Source organism: Equus caballus, chromosome 23 (assembly GCF_041296265.1).
Source record: "Equus caballus isolate H_3958 breed thoroughbred chromosome 23, TB-T2T, whole genome shotgun sequence".
NCBI classification, from domain to species: domain Eukaryota; kingdom Metazoa; phylum Chordata; class Mammalia; order Perissodactyla; family Equidae; genus Equus; species Equus caballus.
Window position 1 is genome coordinate 63190733 of NC_091706.1, and position 18966 is coordinate 63209698.

At 48.9% G+C, this 18966-nt stretch overlaps 1 protein-coding gene and 1 non-coding gene across 12 annotated transcripts in view; both read right to left on the reverse strand.

The window, feature by feature from the left end:
• UBAP2 (ubiquitin associated protein 2) overlaps positions 1-18966 on the reverse strand; it is a 120044-nt gene that overhangs the window by 3545 nt on the left and 97533 nt on the right. For 7 of the 11 annotated variants that reach the window (XM_023627472.2, XM_070248764.1, XM_070248763.1 and 4 more), the window contains 10 exons: positions 18118-18331; positions 15062-15336; positions 14291-14460; positions 13048-13261; positions 10001-10040; positions 7639-7822; positions 6636-6705; positions 2491-2686; positions 1720-1811; positions 1442-1489 (listed from right to left, as the gene is read on the reverse strand). In XM_023627472.2, coding sequence (XP_023483240.2) covers positions 1442-1489; positions 1720-1811; positions 2491-2686; positions 6636-6705; positions 7639-7822; positions 10001-10040; positions 13048-13261; positions 14291-14460; positions 15062-15336; positions 18118-18331 — 1503 coding nt within the window. Of the gene's footprint in view, positions 1-1441; positions 1490-1719; positions 1812-2490; positions 2687-4616; positions 4676-5024; positions 5340-5792; positions 6000-6635; positions 6706-7638; positions 7823-8242; positions 8460-10000; positions 10041-13047; positions 13262-14290; positions 14461-15061; positions 15337-18117; positions 18332-18966 lie in introns of those variants that run through there. The other 4 variants (XM_070248770.1, XM_070248769.1, XM_023627478.2 and 1 more) reach the window with 4 other exon arrangements.
• Positions 8471-8552, reverse strand: LOC111770261 (small nucleolar RNA SNORD121A). The gene has a single exon (XR_002803420.1). It is a non-coding gene; the product is annotated as a small nucleolar RNA SNORD121A (small nucleolar RNA).

The window sequence follows — 18966 nt, forward strand, 5'->3', positions numbered from 1 at the left end:
GAGGCAGGATGACTCTCAGGGCTGGGATCCCACTGAGCCACTGCTGGGGGCCTCTGGCCAGGACCTGTGCAGACTCACTCAGGACCACGTCTTATGTTATATCCACGTCTTATGTTATATATGTTATGTTATTTCTCTGATGCCTGGGGCTCCTGAACCAGATGGTTGCAAGATTCCCTCATGAGCGTTAAGGGGATTCGGGCCACTTCCAGTTCCCCTTCAAAGCCCTAAGGCTCAGACATCCCCAGAGACCCTAAGTTCTGTTAACCACTCTAGAAATCTGCCATCATGTCTTCAACATCCTTTCTGAGCCCTCTGGGGACATGGGTAGCGGCTGGCGAGTCCAGCAGGCCATTGGGGAACAGTAGGATGGGCTCCTGGTTTGCACAGAGGGGAAGGGTCGTCCAGCTACCAGCAGCTCTGCCTCTGGAAATACGTCAGCAGACGGAGAAGAGTTCTCCTGAGAGACAAGAGCTTCAGCCACTGGGCCTGGGAGTGCGAGTGATACCTGCAGCTCCCTGAGCTCTCTGTGGCCAGGCAGAGGAGGGGGCAACACTCACGAGGAGTCGTCTAAGGAAGGACACCCCACTGGGGAGGAAATCCCTTCTTGGGGAATAGGAAAGACCACATCCAGTGAAGGGGTGCCAATGTCCCAGAAGGTTTTTACTCTCCAATAATATGACAGATGCCGTGGGCTGCTGAAAATTATTAGGAGTCTGGGCAATGTCAGACCAAGAAGGGAATGGTGATGCAGGAGCCCGCAGGCAGCTGGGGCAGGGAGCACGCCTCCTGCCGCACCCCTCCACTACTGCAGGCCTGGCCACAGGGCCACCCCAGGGAAGGCCCAGGGCCTCCTCCTGGTCACAAGGGTCAGAATAGAGATGCAGCCCTGGCCTAAGAGTGAGGCTGCAGCAACCAGGGAGATCCTGGGGCCAGCATGCTTGCAAACAGAGATGGCAGGCCAGACCCAGATGGGCCCTTAACCACGGTCAGCTCCAGCTGCTCAGCTGGGGGCAGAAGAGCAATGCTGCCATCACAAGCATCACTAATGTCCACTTTAGATGCCAAAGACACTGAATGGCACTTCAAAGGAGAAGACTATAAAAACTCTAGAGGCAGTAACCCACCCCACGTCTTGTGTCATATGGGTTTTCTTTTAAGAAATGGGGAAGGGGAGTGGGGGAAGAGAAGGACCCAGATTTAGTAGGGGCACTGCCTACCAGGGCCCCAGGGCCTAGTGGTCTTCAAGTTCCCCAGGGATGAGCATGTGACACCACTCACATGCCCAGGCTATAGTCACCCAGGCACCACCACTGAAAGGAAGCATCTTCCTCAGCTGTGGTGCTGAGGGAGGACCTGAGGGCCAGGCAGGGTAGCATTCAAGGCCAAGGGAGGAAGGACATGTGAAAGAGCCTGAAGCCCCCTGCCACATCCCACTTACCATTGGCAGCCGGGACTGCAGCATCTGGAGCTCATCGTAGCCATAGATCTGTGTGAGAACCAGAAAGGGTGTCAGGGACCACACACCACAGACCATCCCCCAGAAGTCCACGTGGGGCCCAAAAGCTGGCTCAGCTGCTGTGGGAAGATGCCCTCCCTTGATGGAGTCTAGATGGGGAGAAATACAGGGATCCGAGCAGCAGCAACCCAAGGCCCCCTTTCTGGGTGCCAGCCCGAGGCCAGGGCAGCCAGTGGTCAGGGCCTCCCTGGTACACTCACCGGGTAGGCGGGAAGCAGTCCTCCGGGGCCCACGAGGTACTGGTTGTGCAGCAGGGGTGGCACCCCCTGGGGCAGGTTGGGGGGTGCTTTGCCTGTAAAGGCAAAAATCAAACAGAGTGAGACTCCTCAGCTCCTGTGGGGCCAGGGGCTGAGCTCCCTGTCACTGTGCTACCCCAGAAGCCTCACGACCAAGAGGGGAGGGAGCAGCTGAGACACACAGGCCCTGCCAGGAAGTGGGGGAGGCAGAGAGCACGTGTCACCACGTCCAGGCTGTTTCCACATCAGAGGGTTCTGGCCCCAACACCGCGCCCACCCACTCCTGAAGGTCACACTGCACTGAATCTGCTTCCTAGAACAGAAGGCAGGCCGGCAGTGGGCCGGGCTGTGTTGAAGGGGCTTTGAGCAGTTTCACCAAACCGCAGTTTGCTTGGCCACAGACTGCCAGGACTGGCTGATGGGCAAGCAGCCACACAAAGTGGCCAGGAGGAGCCCATAATAGCTGCTCCCTGGCCCCTCCATGTCACCCTGTCATCTCGGCTCCAGGGATGAGTGAGGACAGAAAAGACAGGAGCTGGAAGCACAAAGGCTGCCAGAAATCCTGCCCAGGGGGAGTCTGCCCAAAGACCAACCTCACCCATCCCCATGTCAGCCGAGCTCCCCTAGCTGATCTCCAATGCTCGTGGCCATGGCAGCACCTCTGGGCATTGTCCCTGGGAAGCGTGAACCATCAAGCGGTAGGGGGTGGGCAGGAAAGGTTTCTGAAGCACACACCTGAGGTCACCAAGGGTGTGGCCCGGGTACTGCTGCTGGGGGCACTCATGGTGGTCCCACCCAGGCAGAGGCTGTTCACTGCGTTCACGCTGCTCGGCAGGCTGAGCCCTGAGGACACGGCACTCGAGGCGGATGTGGCTGCTGTTGAGAAGGTGGCTGAGGACTGGAGAGAAGGGGTGCTCTCCATGCTCGCATGCTGGCAAAACAAAAAAGCCAGGACACATGGACCTGGGGGCAAAGCACGGGGGTGCGAGAACCAGCCTGGCACTGGGGCCTGCAGTCTCAAGACTCCGACATGGGGGCTCTGTGGCCCTCACACTGCAGCCAGACAAGGCCATCGGGACACAACTCATAACCTGAGTATCAAGACTATTAAAATGGAGTTTTATGACCAAAACCCTCCTAAAACTCCTTAAAGTTGCTCGTGCTTTGGGATCTGAAACGAGGCACAGAAACCCCAGGTAAATCTTAAATCAGAAATGAACACAGACCATCCAAATAAGAGGTGAGAAGTCCCCTCACAGAAAAGCAGGCCGTCTCAGGAGAGTTGACATGGGGCCACAGACTGCCCCGGTCAGAGCCCTCTTGGGCTTCTTAGCTACTGTGATCTGATGAAAGTCACAGGTGGCCAATTGAGGCCTTTGCTCCAGAACCTGGTGACACTTTGCAGGCCACGAGGGCCTGCGTAGAAGGGTATGGCGCACCCCTACGCTTGTTGGACAGGATTGCCCTAGGAAGGGTGAAATCCCGCAGAAAGCCCTGAACAGAATGAGTTCCTGCCAGAATCCTACCCAGCTATTCAACTCCAGCCAGTGACACGGGACCAGGAAGGCCTTCGAGGGCTGAGGGGTTGGGGGAGGAGACACACCTGCTGGGGCAAAGCAAGGCCTGAAGTGGGAGGAAATGGCCCTGTAGGACAGACCAGCCTCCAACCAGAACATGTCCAGAACAAGGAAGCCTGGAAACTCCTGGAGGAGAAGTCGAAGAACAGGGAGCCCCAGGAGAGGGGCGCCTCCTGTCACACAGACGGCTCTGTGCAGGTCCCGGCCCCACAAGCTGCCCTATCAACCAGAATCAGTTCAGCAAGGGGAAGACAAGAAAAATCATGGTCTCCTGGGGTGTCCCAGGACTCCTGTCCTTCAGCCTAGAGAGAAAGACCCAGGGTAAGGAGAGTTCCGGGAGAGGGCGAAGGCCGTGCTGGCCAGCCCCGGCACCCCCTCCACAGCCCTCTGCACGGAGGCAGGCTTACCACCCAGGACCACCCGCCACAGAATCGGGAACAGCTCTGACCACTGTGCCAAGGCGTCACTGGTCACTGGACTTTTCAACCTTTTAACCACTGGACAAAAAGTGAACCTTCTGCAGTCTGGGGAGTGGGGGAATCCACCGAAGAGCAGTTTGCTAGAGAACTAGCTCCTGACTTGGTGAAGGGAACTCGAGTCACCCAGCAAGCCTCTCCTGCCTCCAGCTGACCCTGACAGGGCTCCTGTCTCTGCCCTCACCTCCCAAATCTGTTAGGGTGATCAGGGGCTGGCCTAACAACACACCACGCCCCCTGAAACCATGCGCTCCATCCATCCAGTGTGGCTGGCAGTCAGCTCCTTGAGAAGGGCCCAGGAGAACAGCTGCCCCCAGCCTTCCACGAGGACGCGCGGGAGAGCAGCCTGAGATCCCTGCACCGCCTTGACGTGGGAAACACTATGACAGACTATGAAAGACGAGACTGAAGTAGCTGACTACATAAAAATCAACAACGACATGACAGACCCAGGAGAAACACCTGCACCTCCCAGCACCAAGGGCCACTGACTAGTCTCCCCAGTACAGAGTGCCTGGAAATCAACACCAAGGACCCGGCAGGACAAGGCACAAACAACAGAAGCAGCTCACTGAAAACAAAATCTAATGGCTTTGTGATACGTAGAAAAGATGTTCAACCTCATTCAATTAAAGACTATCCTGCCAGGTCCTTTTCCTATTCACACACTGGAAAAACACGAATATTCGCTAACACAATTTCAGGAGGCGGTGGGGAAACAGGGCAGCCCAGTCACTGCCAGCGGTCAGGGGACAGGTCAAAATCACTGTGCAGAGCAATCTGGCAACTCATATAAAGTAACAAATACCTAGTGATTCCACTTCCAGGATTTACTCTCCAGACAGCCACACGCACGAAATGACATACCTAGAAGGTTATCGAAGGCAACGTTTTAGTATCCAGACTTGAAAATGGCCCTCAAGTTCCACCAGTGGAGGACTGATTAAATAATGTATGCAGTAGAGCTAGGGAAAAAGAACAAGGAACTCTATGTTTCAACATAAGTGGAGATGTTGAAGGACATTATGTATGGAATACTCCCCTTTATCTTAAGGAAAAAACAAAAGAACAAAGGCCAAAGGAAGAGGGAAAGTGACTGTGAGAGTGCATTTTCTATTTTATGGGTTACAACGCATTCTAGGGGATGAAGAAAATGGGAGGGAGAGGGGCAGAAGGAAGCAGGCGGAGACAGACCTCCACAGTACTTCTCTCTTACCCTCTCGTTACTGAGCCACGACTGTCTGAGCAACGGGGCAATTCTGTCACAGCGATGAATGTGGGATCCCCAGACAAGGCAATTCTGGCTGTGGCCGTTCGGGTGTCTGATCTGAAGTCTGTTGCTAAGACACGGAGCGCAGCTAAGCCCTGCAAGCAACAGCACTGGGACCCAGCACACCAGTGCCTGGGGACAGGAGGCCAGCTGCCCAGTGCTCACGACAGGCACAGCTTACGGCTCCCACCAGCAGACAGGAGGCACACGCAGGTGGGCAGGCACTTCCTCCAAGGGCAGAGGCATCCACACTGTGCTTGGCTATGAAGACGGTGGCCATGTATTTATGACAAAGAATTATGCGTAAGATTTCACGTGGAAAACTACAGTTTGAAAGCTACAGGGTTAGCCAGATCCTGAGGGAGGGAGAGAACTGACCCTGCTCCATCAGCTCATTCTGCGGAAAATGGCCTGAGCTCTTCTTCAGAGGAAACACCTTTCCCGAATTACCTGACTGCCCTGTTCATCTGTACTCTAAGCCCCTCCTGCCGCAGGGCCCATCTCCCCCAGCCCTGCCAGAAGCCTCCTGTCTCCCGGGAGAGGGACACTGTGTTCTCGCCAGCACCCTCTTCCCACCAATCTTTATGCTCAAGTCTCTCCTGGCTTTTCGTTAAGTCTCCTCCCCACACCCTGCCTCCTCGCCATCTCACGACCGCTCAGTCCTCTGTCCACCCCAATCCAGACTGGCCCCACCACGGAAACCATGCTCCCCACCTCACAGCTCGGGGAGCCACACTCCAGTAACCGCCATCCAGGGTTCCCCTTCGGCTCCTAGCCGCACCGCACTGTGCGTCTATCCTTCGTGTCCACACGCCAGACTTCCTTCCTCAATATCAAGCTTCCCCAAGTCTCTGCCTCTGAGCTGGGGAAGACAGCCAGAGACGGCGCAAGAAAGATGCACAGAACACCTAAGACCACAACAAGGAAAGTCCCCACGGCCACCAACAGGCCGGAATGCAGCTACACTGACTGGGCCAAGAGCCAGGCTGTCAGTCTCAGAGAGGGACGTGTGCGTGTCACGTGGCAAAGGACGGGTATTCCTCATGTGAGCTGTCCCTTTTCCAGAACTTCAGGCATTCTCTCCACAACGGCCTTCACAAAGTAACAGGGCTACCCAGGAACAGCGCTCTCGATTAAACTTGACTTTGAGCGGAACCCCAGCTGCAGTTAGCAAGGAGCCGGCAGCCTACTTTCCTCTAAAGAGCCTGCAAATACCTCAACCAACAAGCCCAGAAAACAAAACCAACCCTGCCAGGTAGAAAGGTCTCCTATAACAAACAGGGAGCTCAGCAAATTCTTGGGAACAAATTCACCAACCGACAGCCCTGCCCATCACACATCTGGTCTGGAGAAGGAATTCCTCCATGGAGGCATGAACTTAGGAAGCAAGACGTCCTCCATGGTGCCTAGGAAATCAACAGCTCAAACCACGTACCTAGGTTGAGACAGCCACGCAATTCAAGATGATCTCAGATAGTCAAATCCACAAACTAAAGCCCCTGCGTGTGACTACTGGCTGGGCAGGCTGCTGGAGGAGGGAGCCCAGAGGACACTTACTGTGTGTGACGTGCTGGAGGAGAGTGCTGCGTGCGCAGAGGACAGGCTGCTCTGATGGCTGGAGAGTGAACTAGAAGACAAAACAGAGCACCACGTGTCCATCCCACCTGCCACTCCACAGGCATGGGGCCCACGTGCCTCGGTGGGCTAGATATAAGCCTGCCCCGTCCCCTCCAGGGAAGCCCCTGCTTCACACCCATCGTTCCTTATCAACTTGGAGCCCAGTTCAGGTGTTCTCCTGGTTAGAAATGATCTAAAGGGTCACTTGCCATGAGTATCTGGGACATCCTGGCCTGGAAACCTCCAAAGCCAGCTTCAGTCAACTATAACCATCTGCTCTTTAGACTGTAAAACTAAGAACAGCATTGCACTAAGAACACTGCCAGCCTTGGAGACCCCGTTAAGTCTGTGTGTGAGGGAAGAAAGTTCCTACATTCAACCCACATGCCAGAGTCAGAGCCTGAATTCCTATCAAATCCAGAATTCAGATCAAACGCTTTTGCTCCTGGCTAAAGGAAGAAAGAGGTGACCTCAACTCAGAAGACACAGACAGAGGACCAAACAGCACCCATGCTCCCAGCCCCTGTTCTGGTAACTGGATCTCTGAAGCCATGACAAGTGCAAGTCAGAGACCTGCTCAGAAACCCAACACCATTCTCACTCCATGGCCCAGTGACATGGGCCCAGAGCTGAAGGAGAGCAAGGCGAGGCTTGGGGCCCCTCCTGAGGGTCAAAGGATAGGAGCAGTGACCCCTTGGCTCCACCCCATTCCCAGGGGCCCCAGTGCCGTGTGACAGCAGAAGCATTACAAGCAGGCAAGGTTTTCATGTCTGGTGTTTCTGAGACTCCACTCAGCCCAAGCCTGTGCTAGAGCATTAATACAAAGGCCAGGATGCCGTGCTGGGGCAACGAGTGGGTTTTCTTCCTGGGGAGAGCTCCCTATTAGGGAACCAGGACTTTGCTGCAGTGTGCCTCTCATTCTGGACCCATATTTTCCCCATACCTGCTAAGCTGAGAGAGGGGGCTGCTGGACAAGTCACCAGGCTGGGACAAGGAGGGCAAAGTGGCAGTGTGCTGGGAGGCGGAGGGCAGAAGCGTAGTGCAGGAGGTGGTGCTGGGCAGGGAGCCCACAGATGGGAGGGCGGAGGGAGAATCTGTTGTCTTTGGAGCTGGAACGGATGAAGTAGCTGTAAGAAACAGATCTGTTTAGCTCCGGAACCAACCAGGAGTATCTGAAATATGCTCAATGTCTTGTGACATGTTGGGCTCGGCTGAAACATATACAAATTTACATTCCCCAGGGAAAATGCCCAAGCATGTCACGACTAGCAAAAGGACACGCAACCGTCAGATACACAGGACTCAGGAACAGAGCAGGCAATGACGTCTTTATAATCATAAACTGTCCTGTGATGCAGATGAACTTCTCTCAACCAGAGGAACCTGACCCTGAGCCGCATCCAGCAAAGGTGAGAGGCCCAGAGACCAACACGTGGGACTGTAAAGCGAGGCAGATGTTCCTCAAGAGGCACAACAAGGGACAGGGAAACGCTGGTGGGCCAAGACCCCCACGGGTTAGGTCTCTGCTTCTATCAACTCAGGCTGACCTTGTGGAAGCTCACAGCCAACTGAGGGCAGGCGGGGGCTGAGAGCCCAGGTGCACTGTGGATCGTACACATGCCCCAATTCTGCACGGATGCACACCTGCTGGCCAAGACCTGCCTTCAAATGCACAGGCAGCATTCCTTTGTGTGTGCCGAACGGAACAAACCGCAGAGCACATGAATGCGCTTAGTAGGCTTTTCCAAAGAACGTGAATGCAATCAATCCTGGCGGCAGAAAAGACTCAGTTTTAGTGATATCCACACATACAACTCAGATATGTGCTTGGAAGTAAAGCATCATCGTCTTTTCCAGTCAGGGAGGAGGAGCAACCTACACTTCCTGCAGGAGTCCCTGGGAGCCCAGTGGAAAACACACTCGTCTCTAAAAGGAAGGGCAATTCGAAAACAAACATAGGCGGCTACAGGGTCACCACATAGCCTGGTGGGTTCTCAGAGCAGTCGTTACACTCCTGACAGTCTATTCCAAATATGGCACCTGTTCTTACAGCAACCAGATGAAGACATCACAGACGCCCCTGACCCAAAACTCAGACCCCAGCTACCTCCCTGGGTCTTGGATCACATTGATAACAGGTGCACAGAAAGCCTGTCAAGGAACGTGTGTGTGTGTGTGTGTGTGTGTGTGTGTGTGTGTGAGTGAGAGAGAGAGAGAGAGAGAGAGAGAGAGAGAGAGAGAGAGAGAGAGAGAGAGAGAGAGAGAAATGGGTGGAGAAGAGAGTATGGGAGATAAAAACCTATCTAAAATGCACACTGTTTTCCAGACATTCCATATCTCATTTTAAATCTCCAGTAACCTAGCATACCTCTATTTATGCTGGACCCCACGTCTAGACAAAAGAAGCCTGCCACCAAAGCTGGTGGGATGAGAACTTCTTCTAACAGCCAACGTTCTCAGAGCTACCAACTATCTCTAAAAAGCTCTGGCAGCCCAGCGAAACCAAAACCAACTCCAGAAAATCACATGTCATTTCAGCTCCAACTGAGCCCACTCCTGGTCTGGTTAAACCCCACGTCCACCCTGAGAAACTCCTAAAGGAAAGAGGAGTCTTTCTGGCCTCCACACCCTCATCGCGGATCCTCATTCACTTTGCTGAATGGTGAACGGAAACCATCAACAATCACAGATGAGCCAGCCAAGAACAAAGGAAGGGAACTGCCACTGAAGATTCACCTGCACCATCTCAGCGACCACTGTGCTGGACGAGTTGGGGGGCGGGGTCCCCTCACTTCCTTTCAAGTGTTTACAGTGAGCAAAATTTTATCCCTCTTCCTCACATTCGTCCGTCAGACCCTGAAGGAAATGAGCATGTCTTTCCTGAACTAGCACACTCATTTTTGCTCTAAAAGTCCTTCACATTATTGGAGTGAGAGCCCTGTAACCATCTTGGAACCTGCGCCTCTGAGCAAAGTACCTTCAAATCCATACTGCAGTCTACACTCGGGGTGCAGTGTGACTAGGGCAGAACACTATGAGACCATTGCTCCTTGCTGCGGCTATGCCATTTCTACTAACCCTGCCAGCTACAACCTGGTCACGTGGAAGCTCTAGCTGAACTTCTAAACCCTGCCAAAGAAATGATGCCAATGATGGATCAGAAGTAGCTATTGGAAAAAAGGTAAAAGGACTATTTTTGCAGAATTAGCCCCTGGCCTATTGTTTTCCCGGAACATCGTAAGTTATGCTCTTTTTCTGGTTGGTTCCCACCAGCGATGACAAGAAGAGGTAGCTTCCATACTTACTGTCTACAGTCTGCTGACTCCGACCACCACCATGTCCATTCTACAAAGAAGAGAAAAGAACGTAAGTCAATCCACAAAATCAAATGAAAACCCAGATGACTTTCTATGGGGATTTAGCCACAAACATATGAAGTACAGATTAATCAAGGGACAATGATCTGTTTTATTTTGTTTTTTAATAAAAGGAGAAGCAATATAAAAATTCTTAATAAATCCCAAGTAGCTGACATTTCTGAAAACCAGATAGGGTATTTAGAGAAGTTACAAGGATACAGCATAAGACCCGAATCACAAGAAGCAATGAAAGTCCTAAAACGTATTAAGCAGTACAACGGGCTTAGAACTCTCACTGTATCAGAATCACCACAAGCCTTTCTGTCTCACGCACATTCTGTCTCCTGAGTACCAATCATGTAAGAAAGAAAATGTTTCCAAATTATAACCAAGATAACTTTCATACAAGGAATTATCATGTTTTATATTATTAGCAAAATGGTTCTCAGAGAAAAAGAGATGTTACTTTAAATGTGATTTTTCTCAAGTATGTGGGCAAAGAGTGTGTTAGGACAGCGTGGTAGTCCCAAAAAGAGCAGAATCTGAAAACAAGTTGTTTGAGACAACCCCAAGGCACTTCACTGGAGCCTACACACAGGAGGTGCCCTCACAAGGAAACCTTTTGCGTCCAGACTGAGCGGGGGAGCCACGGCATAGAGTGACTGGCAATGGAGCTTACGAGGCTCAGAGAGTGTATGAACAGTATCACACGATTCCACATAGTATTTCATTTCACTCAGTATTTATCCAACAATAGACGCAGATGGGTGGGAGCAATCCAGGTCCTGTTCTTCCGCCTCCCTCTAAACCAGGTCATGGCTCACTCAGCATACACACCCGGCATCGAGCATGTGCCTCCTGAACAGCACAAAGCCTGACATACAAAGTCTTCTCAAAACGACACCAGACGCAAGAATAGAAAACGAGAACAGATCTTAGGAATATTTCATTCGACCTTGAAAATCACTTTTAAAACACAAACAATGAACCTACTGACAACACAGAAGCCACGTCCTTTGGGATGGCAGAAATTCTACACAGAAGACAGTGAGAACAAAAGTAGAAAACTAAAGAGAAGTATGAAATGGTCAGCAAGACGAGAAATCTGCCGGAGTTTTCATTTGACCAGCTGAGCAAGGAAGGAGCCGAGCAGAGATGTGGATGGGCAGGACCAGAGGCAGAGTCAGAGCTGGGATGCGAAGGTGCAGAGATGACAGAGATTCAGGGCTGACGGTACAGTCTGATTGATGTTCTAGAAACGACAGACCACACTGCCCAAGAGAACCTTCTGCAATAATGGAAATATTCTCTATGTGCACAGTCCTAGACTGCAGCCACTAACCATATGTAAATATCGAGCATTTAAAATGTGGTTAGTGCATCTGAGGAACTGAACTTCTAATTGTCTATTTAATGTAAGCAAACTACTACATGTTTCTAGCGGTTACCATATTGGAAAACACAAGAATAAACTTCTTGTTAAAGATGACAGATCAAGACTATGGGGCTTTTTTAAAAATATGTAAACCTAGAAAGACAAACACAGGTGAAAAAAACGATAGCAACAAAATTTTGTACACTAGAAAGCATATACAGAATGGTAACTGCCATAGCCAACCTGGTAAAGCCAAACCCTAGGCCAGCAGTAGGGAACTTACAGCAAAGCGCCGTGCCAAGCAACTCAGTACTTATCTAGACAAGATAACCGTGCAAGTGGAGTGGAGGCAGGGCTAAACGTAGCAGGACTTGCTTAAAGGCTGCACAGAACCAGGTACCCCCGCCCCACACTCTACACGGCAGGGTGGAGACCCCTTCCCACCTTCTCCCACAGGCTCTACACATCACTAAAAGGGTAACACACGGTCAGGGGTTACTGTAAAAACAGATGATCAAGTCAGTGTAGACAAAACGAATATTCCAACACAGCCTTCTCTTCCCACTAGGCCATTAAGACACTGACACACAAGCAGAGGCCCTGCAGGGAAGACTGGAAGAACAGTCCAGGGAGAACCTAAAAACGCTCAACAGAAAAGGCCCAAAGAGGGGCACCAGCCCGGTGGCACAGCGGTTCAGTTCACACGTTCCTCTTCTCAGCGGCCCAGGGTTCGCCGGTTCAGATCCCGGGTGCAGACATGGCACCACTGGGCAAAAGCCATGCTGTGGCAGGCATCCCACGTATAAAGTAGAGGAAGATGGGTATGGATGTTAGCTCAGGGCCAGCCTTCCTCAGCAAAAAGAGGAGGATTGGCAGTAGTTAGCTCAGGGCTAATCTTCCTCAAAAAAAAAAAAAGAAAAGAAAAGGCCCAAAGAGGCTGACAGAGGAGTTCCCCACCCCAAAGAAACAGCCTGCCTGAGCGGTCTCACATCAAAGCCCACATTCAACAAGCTACCCCCATAAGCCAGAGCCCTCAGTTAACCTTCTAGTGTCAAGTAGGTGGCCTGGAATCACCAAACACTTGAGGAAAACATCTTACATAAAAGATGGAAAATAAAAGGAAGAGAGAAAAAAACTTTTCAGCTGAGATGTACAAATATCTCCTGAGAATCTCAGAAAGAAATTTAATAAAAAAAAATGTACCCAAATTTCTGCTAAGCCAATTCAACTGTTTTTATTATTTTCATGTTCTCATACACACTTCAAAGTAGCTCTCACTAGTAATGCTCGAACATTTTTGCCTTACAAGAAACTAAAATCTAACAGATAAGACTCCAGTCCCTCCTACCCCATCCACACCACTCTGAACAATCTCAGGCGCACCCTTATACGAAGCTTCGGCCTCCAACCACAAACTCCGGCTGTGGGGACTTGAAACCCAGGCTTCAAATGAGATGCCCACTATTAGCAAATTGAGCAAACTACAAGGATTCTACTCCAAAGGTTAGCCAATTTCTACAAGAAAAATCTCATCCACAAAGCTTAATTTCCCGAACTACACATCACATTGAGCTCCAAAGAGGATTTTCTACAAGAAGGAATCTGAAAGACCGCTCACCGTGATAGTTCCTGGGGCTGCCTCCGTGGGGCTCCCAGGCCTTTGGTATGTGGTCCTGTTATGCACAGAACTCTGGTCATAGGAGGAAGATGCTGTCACTGGGCTGGCGGAGCTCAGCGTTGAGCTGGTCAGACTGGAGGAGGTGGTGACTGAAGTTGTGTAGGTGGAGTTCTGTACTGCACTGGTCATCGGTGAAGAGGTATTCAGAGAATCACTACAGAGAAGAACAGGTGTCAGACGTAACACTGGGGCACTCTACATGGCTTCAAGAAGTAAAACTATTTCATCACTTTGTCATAGTCTAAACTAAACACACATGTCTGTAATTACAAATTTATACTACTGCATTCTTTAAATGTATTAATGATGCAAATATGATTCAAAACCATCGCCCCCACCAACAAAATCAGATACACCTAATTTGATTGACAGGCAGGGGGACATCTTTAAGAATCCTTAAGAATCTTTAAGGACTCCAGATGTCTGAGACCATCTTTAGAAAGGGAACCCAAGCAAAGATCAGGCTTTGGCTCTGGAAAGCAGAAAAATTAATAAAATAAAATGTAAAATCGGGGATTCTCTATAAAATATCCCACTGAAGAAAAATAAGTGTTGGCAAAGATGTGCAGAAATTGCATCCCTCACAGATTACTGGTAGGAATCAAAATGCTGCCGCCACTGTGGACAAGGTCTGATGGTTCCTCATATGCTTAAACAGAAGAGTCACCCTACAACCCAGCAGTTCCTAGGTGTATATCCAAAAGAAGTGGAAGCATACAAAACTTTGTAACTGAATGTTCATAGCAGTAGATGCACAACAGCCAAAAAGGGGAGACAACCTAAATGTCTATCAAAATGAATGGATGAAGAACACGATTCTATCTGCACAACAAACCACTGTTCGGAAACACAATGGACACAGGCTACAAGGTGGATGAACCTCGAAAACACAATGCTGAGTGAAAGGAGCCAGAGACAAAAGGCCACAGGTTGCACGATTCCAGTTAATGAACATCCAGAAGAGGTAAATCCAGAGACAGAGATCAGTGCCAGGGGATGAGGGAGGGGAAATGGGGAGTGACTGCTAACAGGCACAGCGTTTCTTTTCAGGGTGCTGAAAGAAAGTTCTGCACCCAGATACAGTGATGGCTGCACAGACCCACTACCACAGGGTGTATTGTCCCATCAGGTGGTTTCTTGGGCTCTAATTCAGTCAAAACCAGAGAAGTGGGAAGTTGTATACCTTAAAGACTTCGAATACAAGCTGATGGGAATCTGGTTACTATTGTCACTGCTTGCAGCTGATCCAAATTCAGAGAGAGATGGTTCTGATCCAAATTCCAGGGCACCAAACTGAACATTTAATCCTGTGACATCTGCTGACCCAGGCATTTCCACTGCAGAAGCTGGGATCTGAAAAGCAAAGCAATCACGTCAGCAACAGAGGGCAGGGATTCCAAATCCCAAAGGTCTATCGCAGAGCCCAACGGGGACAGGTTTCCAGGGAACTCGTGGCAGGCCTGAGGAACAGAGAGCAAGAGGTCAAAAGCAAGGAAAAAGCAATAGGATTTTTAAAAGAGAGAAAGGAAAAGAGCCAAGAAAACTCAAAAGTTAACAGAAGTCTGGTCAGTGCCACCAACTGCTTCTTGGAGCAGTGGGAAGCCCAGGGGTGGGGGACGTGGATGAGTGAAGGAGGAGAGTGGGCCTTTGAGGAAAGCATTATCTGGTCACAGAAGCACTCATCCTCTATCTACTAAGGGCCCAGCTAAATACACAAGACCAGCAGACTCTCTGAGCCAGATCCAGTCACTCAGTTAAGTCTGCCCCTCAGCACACACCCACTCCCTCTCCCGTTAACCCAATCACTCAGAAACGGCCGATTCCTCACACAGCAGTAAACTATGTGCTCGAAAAACAGCACATCACAACTTATGAGACTTACTAAGCCAACACTTAAGCCAAATGTTAAAATACATCCACCTTTGAGACTGTGACTTTGCAACAGAAAACCCACCTTAGAAGCTGGAGGAATCCGCCGCTTAGGGAGTTTGATGTGTTTAGGCTGTGGTTGGTGGGCAGACACAGCAAGGTTTTCAACAGTCATGCTAGGAAGCTGCAAAAGTTTGTTCACAGTGGAGGTACTGTCTCTGGGGGCGGACTCTCGGAGTTTCACCTGGGAAGGAAAGGACTCCAACCCAGGAGGAGGAACAGCGACTGCCTGAGTCTGGTGCTGCTGTCGCTGGCTCAGCTGGCTAAGAACTGGGGATGGTTCAGGCTGAGATTTGAAGTCTATGAAATATGCAACAGGGGAGAAGGGGAAGAAAGCAAGCAACAATCAATTATTTAGGAGCACGGGCTTAGAGCTCTCTCTTCCACCATCACTGAGCGCGAAGGCTTACAGTCACCACCAGTTCCTCCCAACCATCTTGCAGCCGCGTCCCATAAGAGGTACGTGTGTGTGTGATGCGTAATAAGTGGTATATGAGAAACGGAAAAGGATGCCCGAGTAGGTTTGCACCTAACCTCCTGTGCAGAGAGGAGATACAGTTTGTGCTAAAGCACGTGGGGTGGGGAGCAGGGAAGGACAGCATGCATCTGGCCTTTAGCTAACAGAATTATATTTTTGTATGCTTTATGGATTTTGTACTAAACTTTTGAAAATTACTTTATTGTTTTTTCACTAACATAAATGACATTACAAAACCCAAAAGTTATGAAAATGTACATGAAAAATACAAATCATCCTTCCACACCTATCCCCAGATCCACTCCACAGAGGCAGGCACTGTACCCAAGTTTCTGGAATATCTTCAGAGATACTGTTTCAATATACAGACACATACATGGCCTGTGCACGTGTGTGTGTGTGGGTGTGTGTGTATATCTATCTTGCTTCCCCACAAACCATTCAGTTTCAGAGACTGTTCCACATTAATGTATGAAGGGCTACTTCATTTTTATGGCTACACAGTAACCCAGTCTACAGAGGTATCGTTTTTCTAAAACCAGTACTACGCTAACGGACTTACAGGTCTTCCAGTTCCTTGCTATGTAAAACAACGCTGCATTAAGTGTATTTTTATGGAGACACTTTGTTCAAGCGCAAGTACACCTGCAGGATTAGTTGCTAGGACAGAGTTGCTGGTTCAAAGAGTAACTATGCTTTAAATTTTGACAAACACTTCAAATTTCCTATGCATAGATAAAACAAACACTTTTTAACAATACTCTAATACTAAACTTTTATCCTTCCTAGTTTGATGGGTGGTAAGCGGCATAAAGGATGCAAATAAAAATGATACAAGACAGGAGAAGCCTCGTTTCACACACTGAGGTGCCCTTTGCCCATGAACACCATCCAACCTCTCTGATCGTTGTTTTTTTTACTTCATTGTCGGTCTCCGGAATTTTTAGCTACTCTTTCTATATGAAGGAACTTGGCGCTTTGCCTGTAATATGGTTTTCAAATATTTTTTCATAGTTTGTCCGCCTTTTGATTTGGTTATGGTGCTTCCTGTCATACGTAGAAAGGTCCACCTCACACAGCGTATATCAAAATCTTCCTATGTTTTTCTCTATTATTGTTCTAAATTCACTATTTACGTTTAAATAGTTGACCCTTTTGGCATTTTGCTGTAGAGTGGGAGTTAGGAATCCAACTTCATTTTCCAGTCAGATATCCAATAGGAATAAACCGCACTTTCACCACCGTTGTGAAACGCTACCTCTGTCATATAAGAGAGAGGCTGGCAATCTTTTCCTGCAAAGGGCCAGATAGCAAATATTTTAGGCTTTGAAGGCCACCTGTTAGCAACTACCCAGCTCTGCCCTGTAGACTGAAAGCAGTCACAGACAGAACGTCAATGAATGGCCATGGCTGTGGGTCCAATAAAACTGCCTTTACAAAAACAGGCAGCAAACCTAATCGAAGCTTTGCCAGCTCATGACTCAATATATTTCCATCTTAGATGAATCTATTTTCGGACTTGATGAGAGGCATGTACCAAAAAAAACAGGCTTTACAAGGAATATGAGAATAGCATGCTCAAATCGAAAAACTCCTATCACTCATTAGTAAGTGTACAAAAAGAAGTTAACACAGAAGGCCTACAGCTTCCATAAGAAACGCTGGCTTGCAAGATTGGCTCCAGGCTGGTGTCTGGGAACATGGAATTTTGTTCTAGGCAAATGGTGCCAACACTCCAACTGATAAGAGTGACTCTCTATGCCCAGACTGTCTGTACAATGTGGTTTATGCTGAACACCTGCCTTCCTTCTAAGAATAAGGAATGTTGCTACGTACTAGGCAGAGGGTACCTACATAAACAGCCCCCCAGTAAAAACCCTGGGCACTGAGTCTCTAATGACTCTCCTTGGGAGACATCACTTCAAACCTGGGAGTAGTCTCAGATAATTCCAAAACAGTAAGCCATTTCGTTCAGCAGAGAAAAGAGCCTCCCTGTCTCCACATGCCCTCAACATAAACCAGTCCAGACAGCCAACCCTCTGGTTAAAGTAATGCCCTGATATGGATTATGGATAATATAGGGTGGCATGTGTGTACTGGTGGCGAATGGTGGTTTTAATGTCACAATGTCAATGGGAGTATAGTTTAGAAAACACCCAACTTAGACATGGTGGCTTTAAATTACAAACCACAGACAGTGGGGCTGGACCAAATCATGGTGGATGCATGCAAATGTTAGAATGAGAAAGCAACCCAGAGGGTGTGATTTAAAATGCTGTCCATCAGTCCACCTTGTGTCACCACCCTATTCTACTAGAGCTCAGAAACTTCTGTCCAGGCATTTACTCAAAGTGTTGTCTCCTTGTATCTGCATGCCTTTACCATGCTTTTGCACATCTCTTCAAGGTAGGTACTAATAATAACAAGTAAATGCAGGTATTTATACAATACAAAGCTGACTGATTTAATTCAGAAGCTCCACAGAAGTTCCACTAAAGAGCAGCATCTGTGAACAGAGTCCACATTAGTGTCCCCAGTCAACACGTCTGCTAGGGTTCAGCACGTCCTCACCAGGGGCAACAGCACACAGAAGGTACACTTACCAAAATGACTGAGGACTGAGGACTGGGATGCTGAGGGCTTGAGGTCCCAAGAAGCAGTGGTTGTGGGGGGACCCGTACTGTTCTGCTGTGAACTTGGGGTAGTGGTAAACTGGCCCAAACTTGGAGCTTTCAGCTGGTCCAAGACCTGGGAGCTGGTGATGTTTGCCATTTTTGAAGGTGCAAGCTCTCCAAATCCTGAACCAAGGACGGATGACTTTGAAGGGAAAGAAAAGCAGAAATCCTCAGCAATACAGTATTTCTACCCTAGGCTTTTAAACAGTCCAAGTATTTTCACAAAGATTTTAAAAACTATAGCCTAGAATATCTGAATTAGTTAGACTTATCTGAGTAAATGCTACATAAAAATATTACTATGCAACAAGATCTGACTAAATAAACCCAATAATACTTCTTGATTCTGATATAAGAGATTAAAAGGAAGGGGAATAGTTTCCCTGAATTGTAAGAAATTGATTTTTTTTAAAAAATTGATGTCACAAGTTTACAATCAAAATAGTTCTTTAAAATAAGGGGTATCCCAGGAATTACATGACAAATACACACTTGAAAAACAAAAATACAGTATTTTCTTAATGTGTGGAACAGTAATCATCTTTAATGATTAGAATAGGTTTGGTCACAGAAGAGATCAGAGATCAGCCATGAGGTCACCCTGCAAGATCAAATGCAGGTCACAGCACTTCTTAAAACATCAGTGTTCCACACTCAGACACGAATTACACAGGAGCTATCTGTGTACTTAGCAGATGCCCTGGACGCTGCGGTGGTTATTTCAAGCTGTTTAGATGACTAAGAAACCAGATATCCTCAAATATAAATAAGTATACA